Source organism: Nematostella vectensis, chromosome 5 (assembly GCF_932526225.1).
Source record: "Nematostella vectensis chromosome 5, jaNemVect1.1, whole genome shotgun sequence".
NCBI lineage: Eukaryota > Metazoa > Cnidaria > Anthozoa > Actiniaria > Edwardsiidae > Nematostella > Nematostella vectensis.
In genome coordinates this window covers 10,364,919-10,392,443 of record NC_064038.1, presented here as the reverse complement: position 1 = coordinate 10,392,443, position 27,525 = coordinate 10,364,919, and the positions used below count along the sequence as shown (strand labels likewise).

Here is a 27,525-nt window from a genome sequence, read left to right as displayed (position 1 = left end):
ACCCGGCGCTTTTCTCTAGACACGCCCCTGGAGAGAAGACAACACACCACAGCTAAGGATTTGAACTTAGTTTATACGTGACAAGTGAATCACAATTCTGAAGTCCACCCTGCGTTTTTCTCTAGACACACCCCTGGAGAGAAGACAACACACCACAGCTAAGGATTTGAACTTAGTTTATACGTGACAAGTGAATTACAACTCTGATGTCCACCCTGCGTTTTTCTCTAGAAACGCCCCTGGAGAGAAGACAACACACCACAGCTAAGGATTTGAACTTAGTTTATACGTGACAAGTGAATTACAACTCTGATGTCCACCCTGCGTTTTTCTCTAGAAACGCCCCTGGAGAGAAGACAACACACCACAGCTAAGGATTTGAACTTAGTTTATACGTGACAAGTGAATTACAACTCTGATGTCCACCCTGCGTTTTTCTCTAGACACGCCCCTGGGGAGAAGACAACACACCACAGCTAAGGATTTGAACTTAGTTTATACGTGATAAGTGAATCACAACTCTGGTGTCCACCCTGCGTTTTTCTCTCGACACACCCCTGGAGAGAAGACAACACACCAGAGCTAAGGATTTGAACTTAGTTTATACGTGACAAGTGAATCACAACTCTGGTGTCCACCCTGCGTTTTTCTCTCGACACACCCCTGGAGGGAAGACAACACACCACAGGTCATGCGGCCTACAAACTTTATTACCGCAGGGTCACCCTGCTTAAAGAAAGCTTTCAGAACTTAAAATCATCATTTCTTTGTACAATAAAATCGAATTTTTCTATCTATTGGTATAGATTATTTTATAAGGGAGTTTCATGAATCTTAAACTAATAATTCATTTGCAAAATTTTGGAGTAGGGAACCACACAAAGAGAGACAGAAAGACATTATTATTTAACAGCTTGCCTGTAGTCCCACTGACAGCCGGATTTACAGAGACGGGCATATAAGCGAATAGAAAGGCAGAAGAAAAGACTTATGTTCTTGGAGACAATATTTCTCATACCCAAGTTTTGTCTAAGAGAATAAAGCACGGCTAACAGTCCAACGTAAAAATCATCATATCGCTATCATTGACAGTTACATCTCCGCGCAAAATGGGAAATATAATTTCTGGCTGTCAGCAGTGGCTCGCCCCATTCACCACACCCCAAGCCTGTAATATCAGCTTCAGTAGATCAAATAACTCGATTCTCCATCATTTTACCAGTCTGCCACGTTAAACATTTGCCCAACAAAACGCTGAAACTATATAAATATTTGGCGCACATCTCGAGAATCCTGCTAGCGCATGTGAACTTTTTGTCTCAAAAGTATCTTTCTTTTCGTGAAATATAAATTTGACTCGAAACTTTCCAAGTACATACACTGCCGCATATATTGAAAAAGAAAAAGAAAAATTAAGTTAACGGGGGACATATTTCACGTTGGTAATGCATGATGCACACTAGTGACATAACGACATGAGCGCGCGCACTCTTATCTTCGCATGTTCACGTGTGAATGGTTTGACAATTTGACATAAGCCCGACATAACGACATAAGAGAAAAAACATGTTTTTTTTCTTTGATGTCATTATGTCCATGTCGTTATGTCGGGCTAAACAGGGTGCGCGCACTAGTTATGTCACTAACTGGCATTTAAAGTCCGGTAGCACACTCACTTAGGTTCTCAATATTGTAGTGCCGATCAAACGCGAGTATCACATGCCGTAGCAGCAACACGCTCACAAAATCAGTCCCCCCCCATCTCAAAGTACTGAATTTCATGAATGTACTAACAATAGTCACGCAACACAATTCTAGCTGTACCGAGTCACGCAATGCTATAGCCTTCAAGGAAGCCAATTTGGGACCCGTCAAGCTGAGGATTAGCCAAGTCGTTTGTTCTCCAAATTTTTGCGTGACAGAAATTAGAGTAGCTACAAGGACACAAGCAATACTTTGTTGCAGAAAAAAGACTTGCGCATGACTCACACCATTACAATGCGACGCGCGCATGTTTATTCACTGTTTCTTCAAGGTGATCGAGGTAGCGCGTGTTGCATTGTAAAAGTTTGAATACCAAAAGTTGAAAAATATTTTATCCACAACGACAAATGTGGTTCCTAAACAAAGATGGATAAAACACAGAATATCGAGTTATGTTGCTAAGATTCAGTTGCGTGACCCCTTCTGATCTCGGGACGCGAGCAAATGAGATTTGAGACTTGGAGTGTGGTGGACCGGCCATCACCATGGGTGGCCTCTGGGTTGTGGCCCATATGCTGACCAGCTCTTAACCCCTCCCCCCTCAGGAGAAGGCGGACTGCATCGATCTCGACGAGAGACCATAAGACTTAAGAATCTTTGCACTTGACGCGCCAAATAAATATCATATAGCTTATATTTCTAGAGAATATCTTTCATTCGGTCAAAAGGTTATTTACAATATAGATAGTATATCTGTAATCTGCTATAGGTTTCGTTAAATAGTCAAAGGGGATTCGTGACGCGCCTGGGCACCTCCGCTCGCAATATGAACACCGCAACGAGCGATGACAAATACGACTGAACAGCTTAAGGTATACCAACATGAACCGTTGCCAAGAGAACCATACTGAGGCATAAACCTGATAACTGGGTGACAATTGTCATGGCAACGTCTCGGGCGACAGGGTCGCAGCGTTTCGGCAGTAAAATGGCAGAGAACGACGATCGATGCGTTACTATGACGACTGAAGTGACGTCATGGATGAAGAAGGCGCGTCGGAGGAGAGTGCGGAGGTGGAGGTTGTCGACACAGTAGATGCCGTGTTCAGAGTGGCGCTCGCGGGGCTGCCGACAGTGGAGAGGGTTGCAGTCGGACTTGTGGTGCTACCAGCCGTACTACCAGTGCTACCTCGAGTAGCGTCCTGTTGATGAGCACAAGCAAGGATTAAGGACGAACTGCTGGGGGGGCTAATGACGGAGTATTTAGAACCGCATTGTCACCAGAAAATGCCTCTTTACAGATTCGCAGTATCCTAGTGGTTGTATCTAGGCTGGGCTGGTAGTAATGTCTCTATCTTCAGTGATTTTCTGAATTTCTAATTACTCCGACTAATGATGGTACAGTACAACAAGGCCGCCATCCTTAGTAGTTCTTTGTGTGTGCAAGTAAATAGTAGTGTCACTAAAGCTGTAAGTACTGTCACTGTGTATGGTACCACAGGGCCAGCGTCCTCAGTGGTTCTATGTGTTGGACTGTAAGTACTGTACTGTCACTGAGAATGGTACCACAGGGCCAGTGTCCTCAGTGGTTCTATGCGTTGGTCTGTAAGTACTGGCACTGAGAATGGTACCACAGGGCCAGTGTCCTCAGTGGTTCTATGTGTGTTGGTCTTTGAGTAGTCACTGAGAATGGTACCACAGGGCCAGCGTCCTCAGTGGTTCTATGTGTCTTAGTCTGTAAGTACTTTCACTGTGAATGGTACCACAGGGTCAGCGTTCTCTGTGGTTCTATGTGTGTTGGTCTGTAAGTACTGTTACTGAGAATGGTACCACAGGGCCAGCGTCCTCAGTGGTATTATGTGTTGGTCTGTAAGTACTGTCACTGAGAATGGTACCACAGGGCCAGCGTCCTCAGTGGTTCTATGTGTGTTGGTCTGTAAGTACTGTCACTAAGAATGGTACAACAGGGCCAGTGACCTCAGTGGTTCTATGTGTGTTAGTCTGTTAGTACTGTCACTGTGAATGGTACCACAAGGCCAGTGTCCTCAGTGGTTCTATGTGTGTTGGTCTGTAAGTACTGTCACTGAGAGTGGTACCACATGGCCAGTGTCCTCAGTTGTTCTATGTGTGTTGGTCTGTAAGTACTGTACTGGCACTGAGAATGGTACCACAGGGCCAGTACCCTCAGTGGTTCTATGTGTGTTAGTCTGTAAGTACTATCACTGTGAATGGTACCACAGGGCCAGCGTCCTCAGTGGTTCTATGTGTGTTGGTCTGTAAGTACTGTCACTGAGAATGGTACCACAGGGCCAGTGTCCTCAGTGGTTCTATGTGTGTTGGTCTTTGAGTAGTCACTGAGAATGGTACCACAGGGCCAGTGTCCTCAGTGGTTCTATGTGTGTTGGTCTGTAAGTACTATCACTGTGAATGGTACCACAGGGCCAGCGTCCTCAGTGGTTCTATGTGTCTTAGTCTGTAAGTACTTTCACTGTGAATGGTACCACAGGGCCAGCGTCCTCAGTGGTTCTATGTGTCTTAGTCTGTAAGTACTGTCACTGAGAATGGTACCACAGGGCCAGCATCCTCAGTGGTTCTATGTGTGTTGGTCTGTAAGTACTGTCACTGAGAATGGTACCACATGGCCAGTGTCCTCAGTGGTTCTATGTGTGTTGGTCTTTGAGTAGTCACTGAGAATGGTACCACAGGGCCAGCATCCTCAGTTGTTCTATGTGTGTTGGTCTGTAAGTACTGTGACTGAGAATGGTACCACAGGGCCAGTGTCCTCAGTGGTTCTATGTGTGTTAGTCTGTTAGTACTGGCACTGAGAATGGTACCACAGGGCCAGCGTCCTCAGTGGTTCTATGTGTCTTAGTCTGTAAGTACTTTCACTGTGAATGGTACCACAGGGCCAGTGTCCTCAGTGGTTCTATGTGTCTTAGTCTGTAAGTACTGTCACTGAGGATGGTACCACAGGGCCAGCGTCCTCAGTTGTTCTATGTGTGTTGGTCTGTAAGTACTTTCACTGTGAATGGTACCACAGGGCAGGGTACCTCAGGGTTCCTCAGTGGTTCTATGTGTGTTAGTCTGTTAGTACTATCACTGAGAATGGGACAACAGGGCCAGTGTCCTCAGTGGTTCTATGTGTGTTAGTCTGTAAGTACTGTCACTGTGAATGGTACCACAGGGCCAGTGTCCTCAGTGGTTCTATGTGTGTTGGTCTGTAAGTACTATCACTGTGAATGGTACCACAGGGCCAGCGTCCTCAGTGGTTCTATGTGTGTTGGTCTGTAAGTACTATCACTGTGAATGGTACCACAGGGCCATTGTCCTCAGTGGTTCTATGTGTGTTGGTCTGTAAGTACTATCACTGTGAATGGTACCACAGGGCCAGTGTCCTCAGTGGTTCTATGTGTGTTAGTCTGTAAGTACTGTCACTGAGAATGGTAAAGAGACATGTAAACTATTTTACCAGAGTAGTGTTATAACTCTACCTAAAAAAGTAAGGTTGATGAGCCGCGAAGAATTAGTCATCCAAAAAAAATGTATAAATCATTACTGGATTAAACTATTACAGACGCCCCTTACGAAGAGTTGAGAGGTTAAACGAATTTTAGCATTATCACAATTTATAAATCCCCATGTTAGACAGCACAGTTACAACGAAAACAAGTAGTCTGTCTTTGGAAACTCGCAAATCTTCTTGCAAGCTTCTCAGGTTTATCAAGGGACCACAGTTACTGTCGCTGTTGTTTGTTATCTACACAAAATCGATATCGAGGCCTAAGTAAATACCGATCTTCCCATGTGACGTTCCAAATGCAAAGGCATGCAAATAAACCAAATAGACTGCTTCGTTCATTTGCATGCCTTTGCATTTGAAACGGGACATGCTAAGAACAGAGTCTGCACTAGGCCTAAAAGATCACTGATGCCATTTCTCAACTTTCGCGTGGCGGAAAACATTTGAACGGGACATGAAAAAAATAACAGCGTTGGCTCTAAGCTCTAAGGTGGTGTTACACGGAATAACACGCAACAAAAACTTTTCGCGATACACTGTATAGTAAAAAGCTTTTGACCGTTTAACATATCGCGCAACACAACTTTCCGCGCATCATTTCACTCGACAACACCGGATTCAAAAACATACAACACAAAATTGACGAAAGTTATTTCGTGAAACATCTGTTTGGCAACAAGTCAGAATGGATACGATACAATGTATCGCGAAAAGTTTTTGTTACATGTTAGCCCGTGTGACGCCACCTTAAGTGATCATGCCATTGCTCATCTTGTCTTTCGTGTGGCAGAAAACGAGGTATCTCATTGTCATCATATGCAAGTTCCCAAGGTCAGACCGTTAGTTGCTATGGTTACCAGAGATTGTTAAGCAGCCCACACCTGTAACATGTATCAGACAGGACTCACTAATTCGTCTGCGGCTTTCTTCCAGTAATCGTAATTATCGGTCAGGTGACGGATTGTCTCCGGCACGTACGCAAACGCTGAAAATAGAAAAGCCCATGTTACGAGCGATTTATGCGTCACGCAGTTCCTCCAGTTCCGAACATAACTGTATTTGGTGTCGAGCCAAATGCTAGCAAAACAAAGACTACTAGCAAAGCTAGTTCTGACGTTGATTTAGAAGTCGCACAAAAAGAGTAAATAATTTGCGAGTAGTCGCTGGTGAGACAATGGGAAAAAGACGGTCATTGTTAAGGTAATTACGGTAAATCTTTACTAAACTTTTAAAGATAATGAAATACAGGTCAAGATATATTTTAGCTGCTGCGAAATTCTTATCTGACTAACCTTTTTAAATGAACAGAGATCCAAAAGATGCACTGTATAAGGATCTTGTAAACAAAAAAATTTAAAAAGAATTTCGAAAATTCCGAGAAAAAAATTGATAGATTTTTCAAGATCCATACCCTCCCCCCTCCCCCTCTGGAAATTCCTGGCAGGGGGAAGGGAAGGGGGGGGGGGGGGGTAGAGGGCTCTTAAATGTTCCCACACTCCAAGATAAAAACTCACCGTCCCATGCATCGTACAAGTCACTGACGAAATAATCAATAAACCAGACCTGCGTGCAGAGAGCGAAAGCTTCAGTAAAGTACAGTGGATCCTTTAGGTGAACTAAAAATTGGCCATACATATTTGTCGAGACACTCACCTGTGATCTGGGAACATTGCACGTCGCTCTGTCAAAGACAGGCATTACTACCGGGAGACCTCGTCTTTTCTCCTCGTCCGTCTAAAGACAGATGGCACAAAGCATGACCACTCTTTACTCACAATTATTTTAGTATACCAAGTCATCCACATTACGTTACATCCACATCACGTCACGTCACATCAACATTACGTCACGTCACATTACATCCACATTTCGTCACGTCACATCTATATTGCGTCACATCACATCCACATTACGTCACATCACATCCATATATCGTCATGTCGCATCACATCCACATTACGTCACGTCACACATTACATCCACATACGTCCCATCACATCCACATAGCGTCATGTCGCATCACATCCGCATTACGTCACGTCACACATTACATCCACAATACGTCACGTCACACTACATCACGTTACATAACAACCCCATTACGTCACGTCACATTACAACCACCTTACGTCACATTACGTCACGTCACATTACAACCACCTTACGTCACGTTACATCAGGTCACATCCAAATTGCGTCACGTCACATAACATCCATTTCTACAATTGAAAGAACTCGTCGTGTTCATGCAGGAAAATATGGAGAAATCATGCGGATAGTTTACTTATCACCTTTTTTTTAAAAAGTCAATCCCCATAAGAAGCGGTTGGTTTTAGAACTGCCATTTGCCATTTGTCGTTCCCGCTCACTGACACATTAGTTATAGTGCATACCTGAGAGAAATACTCCTCTGCTATCCTATATGCCCACTCCTTGCACAGGTATCTGGGGCGTGCCGGGTTAGCTATGTCTGCACACTTGATCAGCATTCGCTTTATTAACGTGCGGTTCTCAGGCGTGTTCAGAGCTGTACTCGTGGAGGTATTTGAGTCAGGTGTACCTCGACCGCTATGCTGTAAAGCAAAACGTATTTAGTGGACTCTTAATTTAACAAATAGATCGCAGATAGACTCAGTCTGTCAGTAAGGCTAAGTTCATACGTCGTATTATCTACGAGCCGTATTTAATGCAAATACATGCAAATGAAACAATCGACTTAATTCATTTGCATGCATTTATATTGAATACGGCTCATGGATAATACGACATTTGAGCTTAGCCTTACTAACAGACAGATACAGCATACAGGCAAAGAACAGAAAAGAATGAAAGACCGCTGCAAGGTAACTGTTGCACACGCAAAAACAACAGAGGTGAAAAGAAAAGGTGGGATATGTAAAGGGAGCTGTTTGAGAGGTAAATAGACATTTGTTGTGGCTCACCACGGAATGGACTTCATCCATACTGGACGAGCGTCTTTTGTTTATACTGTTCACGAACTTCGAGAGATGCTCGAAATGGCGTGTCATCTCTGTGGCCATGACCATGTCGATGATTGCCTGCCGTACAGTGCGAAACTCCTCACTGAAACAACCACAAGAGCGTGTCAAAAAATGTAGAGCAACCACTCCTTTGTTATCGTTTACATTTGAAAATACATTGGCTTATTTGCAAGAAAACTTTAAAATAACCACCCAGGATTGAAGTTTAATACCTTATTAACAATATTTCACTAAAAGTATATCTGTTACTTGCTTTAATTAGCCGATGGAAACGGATGTTTTGTATGACTTAGTATTGTGCAGGAGCGTAAAATGGCGGCGTGATTAGCCTTCTTTAAAGACCAGCATTCTCACGCCCAGAGCGGTAAGGTGAATTCTCAATAATGCCATTGCATGTTCCGTGCATTAAATGGTTAGAAAAAAACTAAAACGTACATGTGGTAAACAGTGGAATTCATATAGTATGAAGGCTTTGAGATGTACCAAGTAAGCGGAGAACTCGCATGGGTTGAGAGCTGCTAATTAGCTAAAAAAAACTGCTATTCAGCTAGACAGCTTGAATAGCCTAACTTACACATCAAATTTGCTGAAGATATTGGGTTTGTCGTCCCTAGCAGTCAGCTTGAATAGCCTAACTTACACGTCTAAATTGCTGAAGATGTTGGACTTGTCGTCCCTAGCAGTCAGCTTGAATAGCTTAACTTACACGTCTAATTTGCTGAAGATGTTGGACTTGTCGTCCCTAGCAGTCAGCTTGAATAGCTTAACTTACCCGTCTAAATTGCTGAAGATGTTGGACTTGTCGTCCCTAGCAGTCGGCTTGAATAGCCTAACTTACACCTCTAAATTGCTGAAGATGTTGGATTTGTTGTCCCTAGCAGTCAGCTTGAATAGCCTAACTTACACGTCTAATTTGCTGAAGATGTTGGATTTGTCTTCCCTAGCAGTCGGATTGAATAGCCTAACTTACACGTCTAAATTGCTGAAGATGTTGGATTTGTCGTCCCTAGCAGTCAGCTTGAATAGCTTAACTTACACGTCTAATTTGCTGAAGATGTTGGATTTGTCTTCCCTAGCAGTCGGATTGAATAGCCTAACTTACACGTCTAAATTACTGAAGATGTTGGATTTGTTGTCCCTAGCAGTCGGCTTGAGTAGCCTAACTCACACCTCTAAATTGCTGAAGATGTTGGACTTGTCGTCCCTAGTAGTCAGCTTTAATAGCCTAACTTACACGTCTAAATTGCTGAAGATGTTGGATTTGCCGTCCCTAGCAGTCAGCTTGAATAGCCTAACTTACACGTCTAAATTGCTGAAGATGTTGGATTTGCCGTCCCTAGCAGTCGGCTTGAATAGCCTAACTAACACGTCTAATTTGCAGAAGATGTTGGACTTGTCCTCCCTAGCAGTCATCTTAAATAGCTTAACTTACACGTCTAAATTGCTGAAGATGTTGGACTTGTCGTCCCTAGCAGTCAGCTTGAAGGCAAGAGCGGCGTGATGACTCTCCAGCACAGCAATGTCATTGTACAGAATAGCGAGCTCGCTTCCCGCATTGCACAGGAACGAGTTGGTGTATCCAGGATGGTCGACGTCATGGACGATTGCAGCGATGAGAGACGCCACCTCATCTAGGGGCTCAAGGACAGCCTGAAAGGTATTAGCATGCATTCAGGAAACAAATCAACACATAGACATTAGGCGACATGCACTTAGAAATCGCGTGACTTCTTGAGTGGCAAATTCAAGCCTCTCGTTACGCGATAGGACGAAGGGCAAACACTCGCAATGTCAACGACACCACTCTGTTTTTACAGAGGCGCAAAACATACCAATTTAAAGCCGCATTGTCACCAGTTTACTTCCGGTCGATTACGTAACAATCTCCGATGATTTTAAACGGAAAACGCGAAAAATATTTCAAAATATTGAAAGCAGTGTGTTTATTGGAAGTTTCTTTGAGGATGTGATTGATAATTTAGAGCGGATGGCCTGTTTAATATCTCGGATTTTAATAGATTCTTTTGTCGTTTAACGGTTGAGGTTTCCGTCGGACCTCCGGAAGTAAACTGGTGACAATGCGGCTTTACACCTTGTGTTGAATTATTTCCCTGATTCCACCCCGCCTACACAGACCACCTAGTTACTCTACAGCTTGCCTGTAACTTTCTTAGTCGGGTCATGTAAAAGCTATCAGAAGATTTCACATCATTGGATTGGTGCACCACAGACGAAGAACGAGAATACAATATAACAATGAGGTAATCTAGTCAATCCCGTTATTCCTTACGAGCGGACTTCTACACTTCTTTTCTAGTCATACCACCTAGTAATTATGACCGTGCATTTCTAGCATAAGGGGATAATAGAACGATACAACTATTATAAAGATTCAGAAAAAGAAACTTGAATTTAAGGAAATCTTCAAAAATCAGGTTGTTTTAATCGTTCGTAGTTGCACGATCGATACAGAAAATTTATTTGGCATGCCCTACCTTGACTCTCTCCTTGGCGAGGAACACAGCCGTCGCGTGTAACACATCCGCTGCGTGGGTCGAGTTATGGTAAGCATTTTTACGATGATAATTGGCCTCTATTAGCTGTAGAGAATAGAAACACACTTCAATTGCTGTGTCATACTGCTAGGTTCAAACCTAGAACACTGTCAACACTATGCCATGGCCACATCGGGCAATTCCTGCGCCTGTTTCCGAATCTAGCCGGTTGTGAAAGAGGTACATTTTCGAGGAAACGGACAGACACATTTCTTAGACAACTCACGATATCCCGAGTAAGTAGAAGGACAGCTGCGGCCAGTATAGATTGAGTATGATTATTGAAGTTGGTAGTTTTTTTCTTTAGATTTTATGTGGTTTTCTGTTAGCACTAGGGACATTGTCGCTGGGCGGTGTCAACTTCAAAACAATCAACTCACCTGAAGCCAGTTTTTGACGTAGTCCTCGGAGATATTTAGTTTTTCACAGACTCGAAATCTGTTCAGGATTTTCAGGCCCAAAAAGTACAGAGGTCTGCAACAGAAAAAGAAATTACCTTCAACAAGACGTCTCATTAAAAAAAAAAAAAGAAGGGTTACCAATAAAAAAAGATTTTTTTTCATAAGATCAAGGCTATTTCTAAAAGAATTATAGAAGTTTTGTGTGATGAAAAGTGGTGGCAATGGTGACGTTTGCAGTCAAATGATCTAACAGCGTACATTCCTAGAGTTGTCCCAACAAATCAGGAAAAGCTTTCAACCCCCATAATTTATCAGGCCATCCAAACATAGCCAGCAGTACAGGCTCTTTAGTTGTTTGCTTTGAGAAAAAGGGGTTTCGGGTTATTGGGATTTCTGTGGCAAGGGATCGCTGCAATGCTAGCTTCGTTTGCTTCCTGATGATTTCACTCAGGCTGAACTTCACACGTGACAAGGTATTTCTTTAGCGTTCACTACGAGTTTTAATGTCCACCCTATCATGGTAATAATATACACATCGTCCCCCCCTTACACACACACACACATGATTTTTAACGGAAAACGAGAAAAATATTTCAAAATATTGAAAGCAGTGTGTTTATTGAAAGTTTCTTTGAGGATGTGATTGATAATTTAGAGCGGATGACCTGTTAAATATCTCGGATTTTAATAGATTCTTTTTTTTAGGTTTTCGTCGGACCTCCGGAAGTAAACTGATGACAATGCGGCTTTAAGTATTATACCTGTGATTGGAGGCTTTTTCAAGCTTGAGAATATCAAAGTCCCAATCAGCCTCATCAACCATTGCGTTGCTAACCTCGGCAGGGATCTCAGGTAGGTGACCTATAGGCACAGCCCGACCACTACCTTGTGACGGCTCCTTTACTGGGTGGAAGGGGTGACCTAGGTAGACATAGACGACACAGGTTAATCACAGGGGAAGCTTTGTCACCAAAATGTCTCAAAAAGTGAGATTTCAGGACTTCCTAAAGACAACAAAACAATACAATGCAATGTATTCTGGAAAGAGTCAGGAGGTCAAGTAATTCTCCTGGTTGAAAGGGGTGACCTACATAGACATAGACCGCTATACTCCTTTACTAGGTGAAAGGGGAGATCTGTGTAGACATTGACTGGTAAGCTCGGCTGAATGCCATTCTCTGAGAGACAGCTGACATTCCCACGATGTACAGCAGCTCTCTGAGCTAGGGAGATATTGAGACCACTCCCCATGCTGTCAATGTTAAATAAATTTTTGTATTGTATTGTACTTCTGCAGCCAATGCTGCAAAGGGTGCCAATGAAACCACTGATTGATTGAAGTCAAAACCATGTCAAACATTCAGATAGCGAACAGTTGTTTGTCCACCTTTAAAAGTATTTCCAATGTTAGAAATGTCATGTCATGTGTATATTTACTTTCTGGGTGTGTGAAATATTAAAGCCTAGTAGATTCAAATATGCAGTAATTTCTTCCCTAGAAGGGAATATATAATAAGCCACGTAACGTGTTATGCAGTGTGTTATGCAGTGTATATTTGTTGTAGTACATTTACATCTAGAGGAAAGTTGTAAAAAAGTGTTTTTAAATGTGGATACAGTAATCTAGCATTACTAAAGATACTGCAGTTTTGAAGTCAATAGGGTAAAGCTTTTATAAGAAACTAATGAAATGATCGAGCTTGCTTACTTGTTCTAGGTAAATCACAGCCACTTCTCCGTCTCCCCTGAGATTAAAGTAAACAAAACAAAACATTAGATATTGACCTTGACTATAGTAAAAATAAACACATGTGCAATATAACATTAGTATAAAAACAGTATCACGGGACAAGCATTTACACAACTTATTTACAAAAACCCAAGGCAGGATTCTCATGTTGTATTCTAATCACTGTGGTTGAAAACTCCAGATATCATAAATATGAAAGAGATTGTAACTTACATTACTCATTAGACCCCCAACCAGATCATTTGCCATGACGTCATCTTCAGCAGCAAGATTACCCGAAAATACAGGCGAGTAGAGCTCAGCAGTTCTTAAGATTTCCTGGAAAAAAACAGTTAAAGAGTTTCTTATGCCGTAAAACTGTTGTGATTGGAGAAAAACAATTGGCCATGGAGCATTCCACATAGGTCTTTCGGATTACATAATGATCTATTTTCATAATAAGAAAACTAAAATCCTTAAAACATGGTATACAATTCTGTTTCTGGAAATCTATAGAAACTTCTTATCTGGTGTTTTAAATTATCTCTTCCTGCTGCTAACAGCTTTTATCATTGATTTCCTATCAAAAGGCTAAAAGAAGTCAAGTCAAATTAATGATGTTTCACTTTATAACTTTAAATACAGTAATTGATCTGCAGGTAGTCTGGGACTAATCATGGCGGATCAGTTCAGGAAAACCAAAATTAAGTAAAATAACAATCAGGGGCGTAGCCAGGGGGTGGCCCAAGGGGCCCGGGCCCCCCTTTCTAGCAGCCAAAAAAAGTAAACATTTGTATGAGACATTATCTACAATACAGGAGAAAACGCCTTGAAGGGCCTTTAAGGCCCCCACCTGTTAATAATTCTGGCTAAGCTGCTGACAATGACGAGATACGAACATAAAATCACAAACACAAATGCAGAAGAGACCTAATCACGAAAAAGCATCCAAAAATTTAACATGTGGTCCAAATGGGCCTACATCTTACCACAACTCTGTCCAAAGCTTGAACAACTGATAATGGGCTATTTTCTTGTGCAGCATTTAACATGTTAATAACCTATAGATCAAGGAAAATGTTGGTCAATCCCTGGACACAAGAGAAAATTCCAATATGAAACAATTGGGAGAGGAATTATTTTGATTTTGGGTATCTTTCCAGGTAATACATAGAGGCCAAAAAAAACACAGGACAGCAGCTCTTCTAAAAATACACTAATATCAATTAATACCTTTGTAATGGGTGCCTCTATTCTAGCTGTCATGGACGGTCTACGGTGGAGATTGCCTGACAAAGGTAACAAATAAATCACAATTATTCATTTTAAAAGAATAAGATCTAATGAGGTAGCATAGCTAGTAGGGGACAACAAACATTACATGACGATTACACAAATAATGAAAAGAAAAAAATCACGAGTGGAAGCCTAGTTGTCTTCATCTGCCATCTTTTTATGGCTAGCCTATCCTTGCAGTAGGGGCAATATTATTAATCTTCCTTACCATTAGCTAATGAACTACTATAGTCTACTTGATCCTTATGGCCAGTACCTGTTCCAGGCTGTGAAAAGAAAGAACTCAGTTATACACTATTACAAAAATTGGCAGCTCAGGATAGCTTGGAGCTCACAAAGAGCCTAAGTCAGCCACACCTTTATTGTTTTTATTCAACATTAAAAGCAAAATTATTAGAAAAAAGGTTCATTCCTTATTTACCAAATCAAATTGTAAATATAGCAATAAATTCCCCAAATAAGAAGGTAAAAATGTTTAGACGTTTAATCCTCTTTAAAAAGGATTTATCCTCTGCTGTACACCTAGCTTGTACATCAAATATTACTGAATTTTCTCATGGGCCATGAAAGGTTTGAAGCTCGATGATTGCTTCAAAATTTCTAATTGATGACCAAGAGCAACATGCTGTGCAAGAGTTTTTCAGGCCTCTTGGTCTCTTTCTTATTTCTTCTCATTTTCGCTAAACACCCGAACAAACTACTTACATAGGATTCAGATTTGCTACCATATAGCTGAAACCCAGGTTTTCCAATATAGTGTTTCAAAGTGTACAAGAAAGGGCATATTTAGGCATTTTACCATATTCCTTAAATCTTTTTTATTTCATTTGCTCATGGAGGAGCTTTTCCACAGTATTAAAGGGTGTGCCAAAAAGGGCAGGGATTTAATTAAGTATCATGGAAGCATCTACCCCAGACTTACAGTATTACTAGCAACCCTTCTGTTAGTTATATGGACACCTCAAAAACTCACCGATTCCATATGCATGTTTACATTCATGTTCATGTTGACTTGATTCAGTGAGTTTGCCTCCTTTAGCTCTCTTTTTACAGTAACATGGTGGGAGACTTTGCTGTGGGAGAAGCGAAATGACAAGGATTAATGGAAAACAAAAGTCAGAAGAAGAGCAAAAGGGAAAACAAGAGAGCATAACCAGTGTTTTTAAACAAAGGATATATCAGAGGACAGAAAGAAATGAGAACACAGGGAGGCCATACAGCAGGAAGGATTGAAGGTGGGAGGGATGCACTCAAATAAAATGTATGTGTGGAATGGAACACAAATACAGAAAAAAAAATACATAAAACACAGGGAGAGGGGAGGCAGAGGAGCAGGAGAAGGGCAGTGAGTGAGAGGAAGATACTGAGGAGGAGATGGGCAAGAGGAGATGGACAAGGAGGACAAGGAGGAGATGGACAAGGAGGAAATGGAGGAAATGGACAAGCAGGAGATGGACAAGGAGGAGATGGACAAGCAGGACAAGGAGGAAATGGACAAGGAGGAGATGGACAAGCAGGACAAGGAGGAAATGGACAAGGAGGAGATGGACAAGCAGGACAAGGAGGAAATGGACAAGGAGGAGATGGACCAGCAGGACAAGGAGGAGATGGACCAGGATGACAAGGAGGAGATGGACCAGGAGGAGATGGACAAGGAGGACAAGGAGGAGATGGACAAGCAGGACAAGGAGGAGATGGACAAGCAGGACAAGGAGGAGATGGACAAGCAGGACAAGGAGGAGATGGACAAGCAGGACCAGGAGGAGATGGACAAGGAGGAGATGGACAAGCAGGACAAGGAGGAGATGGACAAGCAGGACAAGGAGGAAATGGACCAGCAGGACAAGGAGGAGATGGACCAGGAGGACAAGGAGGAGATGGACAAGCAGGACAAGGAGGAGATGGACAAGCAGGACAAGGAGGAGATGGACAAGCAGGACAAGGAGGAGATGGACAAGGAGGAGATGGACAAGCAGGACAAGGAGGAGATGGACAAGCAGGACAAGGAGGAGATGGACAAGCAGGACAAGGAGGAGATGGACAAGCAGGACCAGGAGGAGATGGACAAGGAGGAGATGGACAAGCAGGACAAGGAGGAGATGGACAAGCAGGACAAGGAGGAAATGGACCAGCAGGACAAGAAGGAGATGGACAAGCAGGACAAGGAGGAGATGGACAAGCAGGACAAGGAGGAGATGGACAAGCAGGACAAGAAGGAGATGGACAAGGAGGAGATGGACAAGCAGGACAAGGAGGAGATGGACAAGCAGGACAAGGAGGAGATGGACAAGCAGGACAAGGAGGAGATGGACAAGCAGGACCAGGAGGAGATGGACAAGGAGGAGATGGACAAGCAGGACAAGGAGGAGATGGACAAGCAGGACAAGGAGGAAATGGACCAGCAGGACAAGGAGGAGATGGACCAGGAGGACAAGGAGGAGATGGACAAGGAGGAGATGGACAAGGAGGAGATGGACAAGCAGGACAAGGAGGAGATGGACCAGGAGGACAAGGAGGAGATGGACAAGCAGGACAAGGAGGAGATGGACAAGCAGGACAAGGAGGAGATGGACAAGCAGGACAAGGAGGAGATGGACAAGCAGGACAAGGAGGAGATGGACAAGCAGGACAAGGAGGAGATGGACAAGGAGGAGATGGACAAGCAGGACAAGGAGGAGATGGACAAGGAGGAGATGGACAAGCAGGACAAGGAGGAGATGGACAAGCAGGACAAGGAGGAGATGGACAAGCAGGACAAGGAGGAAATGGACAAGCAGGACAAGGAGGAGATGGACAAGCAGGACAAGGAGGAGATGGACAAGCAGGACAAGGAGGAGATGGACCAGGAGGACAAGGAGGAGATGGACAAGGAGGACAAGGAGGAGATGGACAAGGAGGACAAGGAGGACAAGGAGGAGATGGACCAGGAGGAGATGGACCAGCAGGACAAGGAGGAGATGGACCAGGAGGAGATGGACAAGGAGGACAAGGAGGAGATGGACCAGGAGGAGATGGACCAGCAGGACAAGGAGGAGATGGACCAGGAGGACAAGGAGGAAATGGACAAGCAGGACAAGGAGGAGATGGACAAGCAGGACAAGGAGGAAATGGACAAGCAGGACAAGGAGGAAATGGACAAGCAGGACAAGGAGGAGATGAACAAGCAGGACAAGGAGGAAATGGACAAGCAGGACAAGGAGGAGATGGACAAGCAGGACAAGGAGGAGATGGACAAGCAGGACAAGGAGGAAATGGACCAGCAGGACAAGGAGGAGATGGACCAGGAGGACAAGGAGGAGATGGACAAGGAGGAGATGGACAAGGAGGAGATGGACAAGGAGGACAAGGAGGAGATGGACAAGCAGGACAAGGAGGAAATGGACCAGCAGGACAAGGAGGAGATGGACCAGGAGGACAAGGAGGAGATGGACAAGGAGGAGATGGACAAGGAGGACAAGGAGGAGATGGACAAGGAGGACAAGGAGGAGATGGACAAGGAGGACAAGCAGGAGATGGACAAGGAGGAGATGGACAAGCAGGACAAGGAGGAGATGGACAAGCAGGACAAGGAGGACAAGAAGGAGATGGACAAGCAGGACAAGGAGGACAAGAAGGAGATGGACAAGCAGGACAAGGAGGAGATGGACAAGGAGGAGATGGACAAGGAGGACAAGGAGGAGATGGACAAGGAGGACAAGGAGGAGATGGACAAGGAGGACAAGGAGGAGATGGACAAGCAGGACAAGGAGGAGATGGACAAGCAGGACAAGGAGGAAATGGACAAGGAGGACAAGGAGGAGATGGGCAAGGGGGAGATGGACAAGGAGGACAAGGAGGAGATGGACAAGGAGGACAAGGAGGAGATGGGCAAGCAGGACAAGGAGGAGATGGACAAGCAGGACAAGGAGGAGATGGGCAAGCAGGACAAGGAGGAGATGGGCAAGCAGGACAAGGAGGAAATGGACAAGGAGGACAAGGAGGAGATGGGCAAGCAGGACAAGGAGGAGATGGACAAGGAGGACAAGGAGGAGATGGGCAAGGGGGAGATGGACAAGGAGGACAAGGAGGAGATGGGCAAGGGGGAGATGGACAAGGAGGACAAGGAGGAGATGGGCAAATGGGGGAAATGGACAAGGAGGACAAGGAGGAGATGGGCCAGGAGATGGACAAGGAGGACAAGGAGGAGATGGACCAGGAGATGGACAAGGAGGACAAGGAGGAGATGGGCAAGGGGGAGATGGACAAGGGGGAGATGGACCAGGAGATGGACAAGGAGGAGATTGGCAAGGAGGACAAGGAGGAGATGGACAAGGAGGAGATTGGCAAGGAGGACAAGGAGATGGACAAGGGGGACAAATAGGAAATGGACCAGGAGGAGATGGACAAGGAGAAAGAGACTTACAGGAGGAGAGAAATGAGAAAGATGAGAAAAAAAGAAACGAAAAGAGGGGGCAGGAAGATGTGATCAATCAACTATCAATCAACTATCAGATGTGGGCCCACACAGACAGAGTACAGGCCACCGGAGAGCTGGTAATTGCCCACATTAACAGGGTAGGTGAAGTCGAGAGGTGGTGATTGGGTCAAGGAAACTATCTGAGGTATGCCCATTTTAACACTGATCAATGTGAGATTGCTTCATGTCCAGCAAGAAGGTCCTCAATATGTACACCAAGAAAGCCAACACATCACTTACCCCCCTTTTCCGATAATAGGGATAATATGTGCATTCTGTAGAAACTGTTCCCCATTTTTGCGTTTCCCCATACATGATCCTTCCCATGTCTGTAATGTAAAATAAGCAAATAATGTTAATTTGTCAAAGTAGGTAAAAAGAGATAAGAGATTCAGCTGAGAGATGAGACTGAGGGATTCGGCTGCGTCAAACCCATTGAATCTTGTTTTACCTTGCCCTTTTTCAACTGTGAGTGAATAGCCTCATACAGTTCCTGGAAAAAGATAGTTAGAACTAGTTTAATCAGGATTCTTGATGTTATTCCACTCTACAGTAAGTATGAAGGAGATGACTCACCCTGCCCAAAACACATTTATGCCTGTAGACATGATTCTTTTGGAGGGTGGAGGGGGGGGGGGGGGTGTTCACCACCTGATCTCCAATAGAAAGCCCATGTAGTAAACTTATTTGGATTCAGGTGCAAAACCAGGAATTGTAAAAAAATATATATAATCCTTAAATAATAAATTACCCACTTTGGGGGGTTAACAGGGATGCACATGAGCCCCCTGCATAATCCCCTAAGCTATATGTTCCTTAAATCTCACCCCCTGAGCCTAGCACTAAACAAATGAACAAGGAATCTAGACACACTTTTAAGATTCTGTACAACTAAAAAGTGGGTTTCACCAAATACTGGTATTAAACTGTACCAAATATTATCTTTTTTGTTATTTGCATGACAAAGATCAAAGCCATGACTATAGTATACCCCAATGAGAAAGTCATTAATAAAGATGGGTATTTAAACCAGTTGAATACCAGTATTTGGTATTACTTTATACACTGTTTTTAATTTCTTTTCAATTACATTTATCGGTTTTCTTTCTTTAGTGGCACACAAGTACACAGGTATAGAAAACAATTTATAGGTTTGAATGGCCTTGAATCTTTTCCCACCAAATATTGACCCAATGAGATATGGGATAAGATGGATAAGATGGTGCATGTGTCCATTAAACATGATGTACTGTATGCCACTCACTGGTTGCCTCTGGTCTGTGTACATCAGGTTTCGCCAATGTCCAATGACCTCTTGTCTGTAATACCCAGTCATTTTTTCAAAGGCAGGATTTACATACTGAAAAACAATACCTGCTATCAATGACAATTAACTGAAGCCAATAGAGTATGTTATTTTGAGAGTCATGTCAAATAATAACAATAAGCAAAACAACTATCAAACTAACATTTTTAAATGGCAACACTTGGATATCTGGACTATAAACCACTGAATATTAATTATCTAAAGTTAATAAAGCAAATTGGCATTATCTTTGTAATTCGAGCACAAACCCTCAACCATGAGTATGGCAATTGGCAAAGCAAATTACAACTAAAAAAAAGAGAGTTTAAAAAGGCGAGCCTTGAGGAGACCACTAAGATTTATATATAAATTTTTATTCCTAGTATTATTTATTCCATACTTTGGAAGCAGCATTGACAGAGACCTTATTGTCTTAGTCCTATATTAATGTAAAAGCAGTTTCACCTCCACATGAACTTGATAATCTGCTTTGTCTTGGTCTAAGCGCGTTATCTCCACCGCATCATGGCTATGCTCAATAGCCATTAACAGGCAAGTAGCAGCCCTAAAAACAATAAATTGGTAATATATTGTTAAAAAACAGGTACTTCTTAATTAATTGATATAGGCTATACCACCATCGCAATAAGGTCTTAACCAAATAGGAATAAATTACAATTTTATTTAACAATTAAAAAATATATATATTGCTGCTTAAGCTTCCCAATGGTAATGGATGCTTTTTCACAATTACTGTTTTGCATGATGAATCTTTGACTACTTTAAAACTTTACCTCAGCTTGAAAAGGGAGCACACTTCTCCATGCTCAAGCATTTGCAACTCATTGAAGCAGGCACCAACGTTTGCATTTTCTACAAACCGCTGTTATAAGGGAAAAGACCAATGGACTCAATGATTAGTGGAATCAATGACTCAATATAAAAGTAAAATAACAGTGAATGTTGGAAAGTACTTACCCTATCAAAACCTGTTTTCATAAGAGGAACAAATGATGGCTCATCGGTACCTCTTGGGCTATAAAGGGGAAAAAGAATTAACAAATTGATAAGCTGCCAGAAGTAAACCAATAGAACACACAAATGGGTGAGTAGGTTGGTTGAAGTGGCACATTTGCCAAAAGGGCCACGGCACAGAATGATATTACTGATGCTGTTCTTGTAAAAAGATGCAAATCTTAGCATTACTTTTTATAACATAATTTTGGAAATCTCAATATTTGCTAGAATAAGATAATGTTGTGTAAGCAATTAGTCTAGACAGACATTTTATTGATAAGGGAAATTTTGATGAGCTTGAAAACAACCAGATCAGATCGAGAACAATCAGTCCAAGAATTAGTTACAGAACTACTGTATTTACCTTTCCTGCATCTTCCCACAACTGCAATGCATGCATGAAACCGAGATCAGGCATCAAAATTGCAAACAAGTGTCAAAGTTTGTTTTTATCCTTGGTTTCATGTGCGTTACAAAGAGAAAGTGGGAAGATGTAGGGAATTTGAATTAGACCAACAGATATTTACAGTTTGGGCTCTCCTTGCTTAGCTGCACCTCACCCCCACTCCAACAAAAACAGAATTCTTCATAAAATATCCTATAAATAAAATAATACTAACCATTGTTTTACAACAGCAATAATGGAGGAATTTTCACTTGCACGAGTCATTCTTATGTTCCTGATATTTCTACATAACTTTTCACCATCTATTGGGGTAGTGTCCCGCATATCAATAAAAATTACCTGAAAATTAAATGCAAAAAAGGCAACACATAAAAAAAAACATATATAAGAATTAACCTGCAGAAAACAAAACAAGAAAAGGTTAACAAAGGTTTACAAAGGCTGAATCATGGTCAATTTCTAATATTTGAAGATAAAAACCCTCATGTATCAACTTAGTTATTTATCAACATATAGGCAGAAAGGTTTAACCTGCTTAGAAAGAAAAAGGAGAGGTTTAACCTGCTTAGAAATAAAAAAAATCACATGGCTCTTATCTTAAACGTCACTCAAGAAAACTGAAACAAAAATTCTGGGCTTTAATTTTCTTTTATTTGCTAAATTTGGTTCTTATATTGGCTAAATCAAGTCCTGCTGGTAAAAACAATAAGGGATTGTCTTTCTGAAAACTAGCTTAGTTCCATCTACAAATAACTGGTGTCCCCAATTGGCTTTCACTCAGAGCCTTTAAAAATATCTGATTTAAACAGTGCTTCATAAAGCAATGGCTCCCATCCCCCTTTTGAAAACCAATTAGCTCTGCACAATCCTGTACAGACATGAACATTTCCTCGGTTAAATACATACTTCGGGTTGATTATTTAGGAATAGTTCCATGGCAGCCTCTGATTGCCTCGGTTAAATACTTACTTCGGGTTGATTATTTAGGAATAGTTCCATGGCAGCCTCGGATGTCTTGCAGACGCTGCAATTGTAACCACCACGTTCCGCAGCTTGAAGAAAGCTCTCTGTTTGAGCATCCTCTTTAGCAAATACCAACATAATCTGTAAGAAGATGGAAATAACCCTAAGGATAACGGATATCACAGTTCTACAAGAAGTAGCAGAATCAGGCTTTTCTAAGGTGGTTACTAAAGAATCCAACGGCCTTCAGAAAATTGTTTCGGAGATAAAGCAAAATTGATAAATAAGATCGATCTACATCGTACTTCTCAAAGGTCGTTTTCCACATTTGTAGCTCATAGTGATTTGAAGTACAGTGGTACCCCTATTTCCTGTAGCAATCACCCTTGGGACCTAGCTCAGTGGCTGTAAAAAAGGCCCACTTAATAAAGATCTACTTTTCCGCTATGGTTTCCCTGCCTAAGCTAAGGATGCTCACAGACACATTTTATCCCTAATTCTAGAGAAGGAGTCTGTGTCACCATGCCCACCCTCTTTCCCCACCCCCCAAAAAGCATTCAAAACTATGCCATCCACTATGTGACTTTATTGGATATCATAAAATAATTAAGATAGTACAGGCTCTCTGATTGGTGGGATTGGTCACTTTCATTACATGATGGTCATGCAATGACTCAGCATAAAATCGTGTAAGCAAAATTTGTGCATCATCAGTCAACAACCCTGTGAATTCTGACGAACTTTACCTTTTAACACTAAAAAAATATTATTCTTCATGAGAAAAATGTGTCCCATGTAGATAGGACATTGCAAAATAAGTCCAAATAGTTCAAATTGTAATTTGAAGCCAGTTTTTCAAACTGTTTTCTGCATGCGAGCTGACGTGCACTGAATGACGCCATAAGTGCACACTGTTGTGATGTTTTTTTGTCTTTTGCATGGGATTAGAAATAATTTTATAAAAGAAATAAAACATTCTTTTGGTGCCTTCATTGAGTTTTAAAAACCTTGGTGTTTGTTTTGGGGAATTCTCTGGCACAAGCAAAGCACTTGACCTGCGGTCTCGTGCTACACTGATCTGCTCTCAAATTCACCCAAACAAAAACACCTCAGTTTTCAAAACTCAATAAAGACACGCAAAGATGAAAACCAATAGGTTTACTTGGGAGAATTCGGGAGCAGATCAGTAGAGCATGAGAGTAGGGATGGATAGACTATTGAACTTGGAGATCAATCTTGAAACCACTGTGGCACCAATAATATTGTGGTTTCTTTTACTGTAGGACAAGTCAGATGACAATTTTTATTCATTTAAGGGCTTTCACCACACAATAGGAAAAAGAGGGGGACGAATGGACATTAGATCACTGCAAGGCTATTGCCTAAAGCACTCAAGTTAAACACGATAAATGTGACCAATATGGATAAGAACTAACAACAAACAAGGCAATGATTAAAAAACAGTACAGACACTTGTAATCTTAATATAACTGGCAAAGTAAACTTGAACATTAATAATAGGCCAGTTGCTCTTCTAAGGCAGTTTCCCCGGTAGTGATAAAAGTTTAATTTAGATATGCATCACATAATTAGAAGCAAGACTTGAAATACATTCGTTCTCAAGTGATTTAAGGCTAAGAGGGAAGTGATGTGTACATGTATAGCTGGGTAAAATAGCAGTCGAAGTAAGTTTGTCAAATTACCTTGGCCAGTGGACTTTTAATTTAAGCAAAATGCAAAACTATGCCAAGTATACCTTAGAGACTCTCTAATCCATATTTCCAAGGTAAGTCTCTTACAGGAAAAAAATCAAATCATTCCAACACATATCTTGTTTAAGTTGAACAACATAAAGTTGATGGAAAGACTGTAAAGGTTTTTTACTCTTCTTTAGAAAGCAAAGCCTCTTCTTTAAAAAAAATACAATAGAACATGCTTTTTGAGCCAGGGTTCACAACAGGAATATCACAAAATGTAAAAAAATGCAGTGCATTTTAGGTATGGTAGCTACCATTGCTCTCTAGCTAGGCAAGCCTAACCAATGTGTTGATTGTTCTCTAGAATACACATTACATGCGCCCCAAATCAAGATAATTTAAATAATAAACTAACTAGCTCAGTCAAAGTGTATCATAGCGTAATGTCAACTAGCAATACTAAGCCAGCTATTGTATGCATGCATTTGTTTATTAAACACATTTAACAGAAATGGCATCAACCCTTCTAATAATCAACAAAAAATAGAGCAAGAGCCTACATGATTTATGATCAGGTGGAGTACATAGCAAAGGAAAATGTAAGCCAATGCTTCATTGAGTAGCATTGAAGGCCAAGTGTATGGAAAAACTTTGCAAGCAGACATGTGGACAATAAAAAAAAACAAATAATGAGAATTTCCTATCGTTAGAAGACAAGAGATGTCAATCTATACCATCCAATTTTCTGGATGTACATTCTAAATTTTTCAAAATGTTGTCATGAGTGTTTAATTGGGTTAACTGGTATAAAAGTTTTTTTTTTTTTCTGTAGAAATGTATACCGGTAATAGAAAAGTGGAATAGTGCTGTAACAGTGTAAACTAAATGAGGATCACTATACATAAAAAAAAACAACAAAAAAATCAAGATAACTGGATTTTAATGACAATGAAGAATAAAAAAAAAAATGATATCGCCCTGAAAATTTATTATGCAATAAAGAATGCAATCTAGGAAGACAAATATATGATCAGTCAAGAATAAATTATTCCTATGCATTCCTTGGATATAAAAAAGAAAGCAAATTTCTAATCACCATTAAAGAATTGGGGGGAAAAACGACATTAAACAGTGCGTCATAGAGAGGTGGTCATAGAAGCAATTCCTAACGCGAAATAGAGAACGATTTAAAATCATTTTTATTTCATGATATAACTTAATGAGTTTTTTTAATCACGAACTAAAAATTATAATACCGAAACAAAACATTCATTCTAGGGCATAAAATTTATATTTCTTAGTCAAGTATTTGCAAATTTATAACATTACGAACGACCTAGGGGAACTAAACAGAGAGGTTGAGTAAGTAGATTTTCGAGAAAGGCATTTCTAGTAAAATACACCCGGTGAAAGCCCTCTCAAATTTTTAGGTTTCCTGAAATTCTCTTTTTTCTCTATTTTACGGTGACTTCCGTCTTTTATTCGGCGGAATAATTATAACACGTCGCAAATTATAGAGTGTTTTGCATCAGGCTTTGGGAGCACTTAAAAAAATCAATGTTTGGTTCTTGTATATATTTTCTGTGAGTTCCTCTAACCAGGACATGTAAAACGCAACAGTGAATTTATCAACTCCCCCCTTAAAACACAGCAAAACAGAAAAAAAAATACTGTAATCTCGTTGCAAGTGTAATATCTCTATTGATTTTCCAGCAATCGATTTTTTTTTTTCGTGATGAAACTTTAGACTTTCGGATAGGCAGTGAATTTGAAATCGAACTCCGCTAACATTGTAACATTGCAAAACTGCTTTATCTTATATAGAGGGAAAGGTACCTTGAACATTTATGTATTTATTTATTCATATCATGAATTCAGTTCGTAGAGTAAGCGTTTTGCAAAGAAATATAGGCTGACAAACTATATAAACACCCTGGAAAACCTCGCGTTAGCGGCAGGAATATAACATTTTATTCCGCGTTCTAAGCGATTATGAACACTTTTCGGATATTCTGTTATTGTTCATGCTGTTTTAAAGGAATATGACTTTTTTTTAAGTTTGTTTCGAAGCGAAACTCTTAGTAAACAAACTACACACAAAATAAGCTTACGGAGCTCAAAAAAGTGCAAGATACGAAAGAAGCCAACATAAAATTTCCTTATTAAAGAAATGCCCTTTGATTGTAAAATCTACTGGAAATGTCTCGGTTAATGTTGGGAAGTAGGAGAATTCATAAGTTTTTGTAAAGCTGGCAGCTTATTTCGATCGTTTGCACTCTCGGATCGCATTCTCCGTGTAGCAAAGCTACCTAAGGTTTATAAGTAACTTTAGGAATGGACTTAGGTATTTTGATAACTTAAATAATACGTACTGAATTGTGGTTTGTATCTTCATCGAAAAAAACATCATGGACAAGAGATTTACGAGCGTAATGGCCCCAACATCAATGAGGGAAACAGAAAAAAAAAAATACTCGATCGCCGGGTATAAAATTTGTTGTCGGCAGAGCAAAACATTGGCAAATTTACCTGCATTGTCGGTTGGAAAAGCTTCATTGGGCCAAGTGAGAGTCCTTTTTTCTCCGTCTGAGTAAAAACAGAGAATTGCGAGTGAAAAAGCAAAAGAACACCAGTAGCAAAGCTTAGCACTAAACGTGTGATTTGTAATAGCCGCGGTGTTGGGTGAGCGAACGACAGCGCGCACACTCGAACGTCCCCCTCACCTTGAAAGCATCCATAATGCCTTGATCTTGCGTTTGGGTCTCTGCTTCGATGGAACTTCCTCTGGCCGAGTAGTGGCTACGTTTATAGCTCCCACGATACCGCGAAGACGAAGAAGTCGAGATGTGGGAACCAGAATCGGAGCTGGATCGAAGATGGCCGACACCAATTTCGCTGGGAGAGGACGCGCGAGGTCTCGGACTTGAACCTTCTCTAATCTCTTCACGGATAACTATTCCACTCTGTGATACGTGAATGCTAGGAGCACAGCCCATGAGGGCTACGAAGTCTTCGCATTCACGCAGCAATAGTAGTTCACAGAGTATACGGCCACGCAAGCTAGAGAAAAATTGCTTCCTTTTATCAAGTTAGAATGATCTTAAAAGCGCATCCACCAAAAAAAACCTGGTCCTTTCTCCAGTCATCAATTGTGCTTGTCAAAGAAAACTCAGTCCAAAATGTTCCGTAACGCCATTGCGGAGACGATATAGCGGGCTCAACCCTAGAAGAGTTGATATTTCGGCAAATGCAGCGTTGTATTGAAGATTAAAAGGAACAGCAGTGGAAAACAGTGAGGTTGTGGCAAAGAAGGCCTGTTACTTTGGGAACGCTAAGGCCTTCGCTGATGTCGTTGCGAGGACCAGCCAATCCGGACAAGAGATTATGTCATGTGATCTTATTTGCAAGCTTGTCGCTCGATGCCTTTAATGTATTCATTTTAGCTCTACCAGCTGCGTTTCTGCAAAAAGCAT

At 41.6% G+C, this 27,525-nt stretch overlaps 1 protein-coding gene across 6 annotated transcripts; it reads right to left on the bottom strand.

The window, feature by feature from the left end:
• Positions 1 to 689: 689 nt before the first annotated feature.
• Positions 690 to 27,403, bottom strand: LOC5503136 (high affinity cAMP-specific and IBMX-insensitive 3',5'-cyclic phosphodiesterase 8A). Of its 6 annotated transcripts, none has more exons than XM_032371414.2 (27): positions 26,776 to 27,403; positions 26,582 to 26,638; positions 22,362 to 22,496; positions 21,607 to 21,731; positions 20,948 to 21,005; positions 20,764 to 20,852; positions 20,435 to 20,534; positions 19,928 to 20,023; positions 19,115 to 19,156; positions 18,904 to 18,992; positions 15,181 to 15,280; positions 14,416 to 14,473; positions 14,145 to 14,200; positions 13,901 to 13,972; positions 13,146 to 13,250; positions 12,891 to 12,927; positions 11,944 to 12,103; positions 11,162 to 11,255; positions 10,722 to 10,826; positions 9,659 to 9,876; positions 8,167 to 8,308; positions 7,618 to 7,797; positions 6,878 to 6,958; positions 6,739 to 6,787; positions 6,517 to 6,560; positions 6,133 to 6,209; positions 2,765 to 2,906 (listed from the first exon to the last, which is right to left on the bottom strand). In XM_032371414.2, the coding sequence occupies exons 1-26, from the start codon at positions 27,046 to 27,048 to the stop codon at positions 6,174 to 6,176; spliced, it is 2,601 nt and encodes an 866-aa protein (XP_032227305.1). In that variant the 5' UTR covers positions 27,049 to 27,403; the 3' UTR covers positions 2,765 to 2,906; positions 6,133 to 6,173. The 6 variants fall into 6 exon arrangements, 5 of the variants coding, with proteins under 5 accessions (XP_032227303.1, XP_032227302.1, XP_032227306.1 ...); XR_004293384.2 differs by having other exon boundaries at positions 2,771 to 2,906; positions 6,106 to 6,209; positions 26,776 to 27,402; XM_032371412.2 differs by lacking the exon at positions 6,517 to 6,560 and having other exon boundaries at positions 690 to 2,906; positions 14,464 to 14,473.
• Positions 27,404 to 27,525: the final 122 nt, after the last annotated feature.